Source organism: Penaeus vannamei, chromosome 11 (assembly GCF_042767895.1).
Source record: "Penaeus vannamei isolate JL-2024 chromosome 11, ASM4276789v1, whole genome shotgun sequence".
Lineage (NCBI taxonomy): Eukaryota > Metazoa > Arthropoda > Malacostraca > Decapoda > Penaeidae > Penaeus > Penaeus vannamei.
Genome location: NC_091559.1, coordinates 41,140,049 through 41,143,787, shown reverse-complemented (window position 1 = coordinate 41,143,787; position 3,739 = coordinate 41,140,049). Strand labels below are relative to the sequence as shown.

The 3,739-nt window shown below is 37.7% G+C and overlaps 1 protein-coding gene across 1 annotated transcript; it reads right to left on the bottom strand.

Annotated features, from left to right (window-relative positions):
- Positions 1 to 117: 117 nt before the first annotated feature.
- On the bottom strand, positions 118 to 3,177 carry LOC138863323 (uncharacterized). Its single transcript, XM_070127519.1, has 6 exons — positions 3,085 to 3,177; positions 2,223 to 2,289; positions 1,531 to 1,743; positions 1,073 to 1,285; positions 552 to 583; positions 118 to 231 (listed from the first exon to the last, which is right to left on the bottom strand). Exons 1-6 carry the CDS (start codon positions 3,175 to 3,177, stop codon positions 118 to 120), a joined length of 732 nt encoding a protein of 243 aa, XP_069983620.1.
- Between the last annotated feature and the right edge of the window lie 562 nt (positions 3,178 to 3,739).

Below are 3,739 nucleotides of genomic sequence, written 5' to 3'. Positions count from 1 at the left end.
GTGTAAATGAACGTCCTCGCATAGAGTTTTCCCGTGTCTCGCGTTCACAAACACCATATCACAAATGTTAAAGGCTTGACAGGAGAGCAGATAGCGTTTGACTCTCTCAGAAAGAGTTCAGCTGGTCCTCGTGGCGTTATGATCGTTCGACGTGGTAAAGACAAGCGGATGGCTGGTGCGTGATCTATGGCACACGAACATTATCAGCACGACTGCTTCTTCCGCCTGCACCTGAAAGCAGAATTATATGACCAAGTAAAAAAATAAATCATTACTGTTATCATAATAATATGAATAATGTTTGGAAAAGTAGATGAATAAAACTAAGCTGTTCAAATACATCAGATATTACTGACGTCAAAATCATGATTATAGTTTTAACAGAGAGACTAATCTAGTATCTTCAAGTAGATATTTTAGTCTCTGCGAGTTTGTGATACAATGGGATATAAAAGTTTATCGTTTTCTTAATATCCAATACGTAACATAGAAGACGAATCTTATATATGTTTAGGGGTAACTATTATATTTAAAAAATCTTTTTCCTGTACCTTCCTACCAGCTACAGTAACATTATCGGACGCTAAGGGTTTTTAGAGAAAAGTTTTTAAATCTTTAGCTTCAGTTACATAGAAAAGTATTCATAATTAGTGGATGTCGACTGCCTCTGTATAAAAAATGTAAGTTGAAGGATAAAATATTGACCGTTTTCTAAACATGCACTTACTAGAATTTACGCGCAACGATACAACGATATAGATATAATTGTGTGTGTGTGTGTGTGTGTGTGTGTGTGTGTGTGTGTGTGTGTGTGTGTGTGTGTGTGTGTGTGTGTGTGTGTGTGTGTGTGTGTGTGTGTGTGTGTGTGTGTGTGTGTGCACATAAATAGATGCAGATATACATATTCAATATATACATTTATGTGTGTGTGTGTGTGTGTGTGTGTGTGAGAGAGAGAGAGAGAGAGAGAGAGAGAGAGAGAGAGAGAGAGAGAGAGAGAGAGAGAGAGAGACAGAGAGACAGAGAGACATAGAGACAGAGAGTACAGAATTATACATTTTGGTATACACACCTGTGATGGTAGAGTCACTAGTGGTAAATTTCCTAGATACTCCAGTGGTGCAAGATCCAACAGAAGCGAAGGACACACCGGTGGAGGTAGATACAGGTTTGATGGAAGCCACATTTGCACCAGAACCAGATGTATTGGTAGTTATACGCGGAAAAGTGTTTGTGGTTACATGAGTGGCAGTAAAAAAAATAATAATAATCACAGGTGCACTAGCTGTTGAATACATACAAGTAGCAAACTAAGAAACAGCAGTAAATACATCTCTTGCAGTAAAATCAGAAGTGGTAGACACACGATGGGATAGGGTTTGGCCGATATGCCAGGGGTGACAGACTCAGCGCTGATCGGAGATAAACCAGCGACATGCTACTGAGATTTTTTTTAGTCGATATACAAGTAGCGGTGGAAAAAAAACCGTGATAGCAGATGCTTCAGTCACAATGGAATGGGATTTTTACCTCGACAAGCCAGGGACACAAAGGTTAAGGGCTCCTCCCTCTCAGCAGCAGGAACAAAAACATCAGGGGCAGCAGGAACGGAAATTTGTGCAGACAGACCGTTGGTGCTGGACTCAGTAGTATTGGTAGACAAAGCAGTCGGCTCAGATGTGGTGGTAGACAAATCAGTGGCAGTATTATAAGATTTGAAATATACACTACTGGCAGTGGGACCTGGTTATGTAGGAAACATTAGTGGTGGCAGATTCGTAAGTATCAGTAGATCTACCAGATATAGTAAAATCATAAGGTATGATGGAAAGACTTAGCAGTGGTGGTATATAAACTGGTGAACACTCTCAAAGTAGACATTGCATTGGCTGTAGATTCTACTCGCTGATTAATCAATTCAAAGGTATTAGATTATATACTTCACAATAATCTGGTTGTATTCTGATCTGACTTTGTGCGAACTTAACTTGCAAATTCTTTAAAATTAGGAGCCGTTGAAGATGTGACTGAGAGCAGATTGTGCTGAGACTATAGATGATTCTCTAATAATTGGCGGAATAGAGTTGACAGGAGATAGATAGATTGTGAAGATATAGATTTAGTGCTCTATCATGATGGATCTGTGGTGTAAAGTTCTGTGGATGGAAAAGTCTGTCGACCTCTTCCGCTCAACAGTTTCCTTGGCATCAGAGATAAGTTACTGTTGACTTCACACTGTCTATAGTGATTGTAGATGAATATAGAATATATGAGGCGGTATGACCAGATCTAAAATCGTTGAGCAAAGTCATTTCTGTCGATCTACTGTAGATGGAAAAGATGACTTTGCAGCAGCTATCGATGTGAACTGTAACTGTGGATGAAGTATTGACTGTTCGTGATTAGTATGTTTATTATTAACAAATAATTCAATAAATAATTGCAGTTGGAAATGCCAGCTGTAGTAACATTTGTAATTACTGAAAATGACATGAACATAATTATGCGTACAGTGTACAGTGTAATAATGCGATGCATATATGGAAAAAAATATCCAATCCAGTATCATGAGAACATATTCCGAATCGCTTAAATGTTTTTTTTTCTTTCTTTCTTTCTTTTTTTTTTACATATCCCTACTGGCATATTTCTCTTGGCAAAGTAGCTTTTGGTGCCCTTTGATAGATCTTTCGCACATTTTTCCATGGATGTTCCCTTTCTTACAAACAGAATCAAACACACTGTCCTTTTCGAAAACACACACGCACACATATGTGTGTGCGTGTGTGTATACTATATATATTATATATATATATATATATATATATATATATATATATATATATATATATATATATATACTGTATATATATACATATATATTATATATGTGTGTGTGTGTTTGTATGTACGCGCGCGCACACACACACACACACACACACACACACACACACACACACACACACACACACACACACACACACACACACACACACACACATATATATATATATATATATATATATATATATATATATATATATATATATCCCCAAAAGAGGAAGACATCTCTGAAGAGTTTACTGCTTCAGTAACACTAGAAACTTCCAAAGCAGTAAACACTTTTGTAGAATTGGTTGTTTCAGCAGCACTAGGCACTTCAGAAGCGGTAGACATTTCTGTTGGGTCCAATGCTTCAGCAAAAGAGAGACATTTCTATAATGGTAGATGTTTCGGGAACACTAGACGCTTCAGAAGCGGTAGATATTTTTGTAATAGTAGATGCTTCAGCAGCATTTGACACTTCAGAAGTGGTATATATATCTGTTTTGGTAGATGCTTCAGCAGAACTAGTGGTAGTTTTTGTTATAGATGTTTCACCAGCACTAGACTCTTCAGTAGCAGTTATCATTTCTAGAGCGGTAAATCCTTTCTTTAGTGATACATACTTTCAATAGATACTGCAATACCATTGGGTATTACTATTGCAGATTATGATGCAGAAACGGTAATAGCATTTAATGCTGCACTAATGGATAGTTGTTAAAGCAGTTGAAGCAGGAGGGATGGTAGGCACACTATTACCATCTGACGTGGCTTTGTTTGATGCTACAGGTTCAGTAATGATATGTACACCGTTGTTGGTATGTTCCGTGGACTCACCAGTAACATTAGCATCCAGTGTTTTGGTTTGCATACTAGTGGTAGCAGACTCATGTTTGTTGGTGGTGGTAGAATC

Excerpts from the sequence above, each read along its gene's own strand:
- LOC138863323 (XM_070127519.1), bottom strand. The coding sequence starts at position 3,177 with ATGTCTACCGCTTCTGAAGTGCCTAGTGCTGCTGAAACAACCAATTCT. Across the intron at positions 1,286-1,530 it reads TGTGTCCCTGGCTTGTCGAG|CTAGTGCACCTGTGATTATT; the intron begins GTAAAAATCCCA and ends TGTATTCAACAG. Across the intron at positions 584-1,072 it reads TAGTGACTCTACCATCACAG|CGTCCGATAATGTTACTGTA; the intron begins GTGTGTATACCA and ends AAAAACCCTTAG.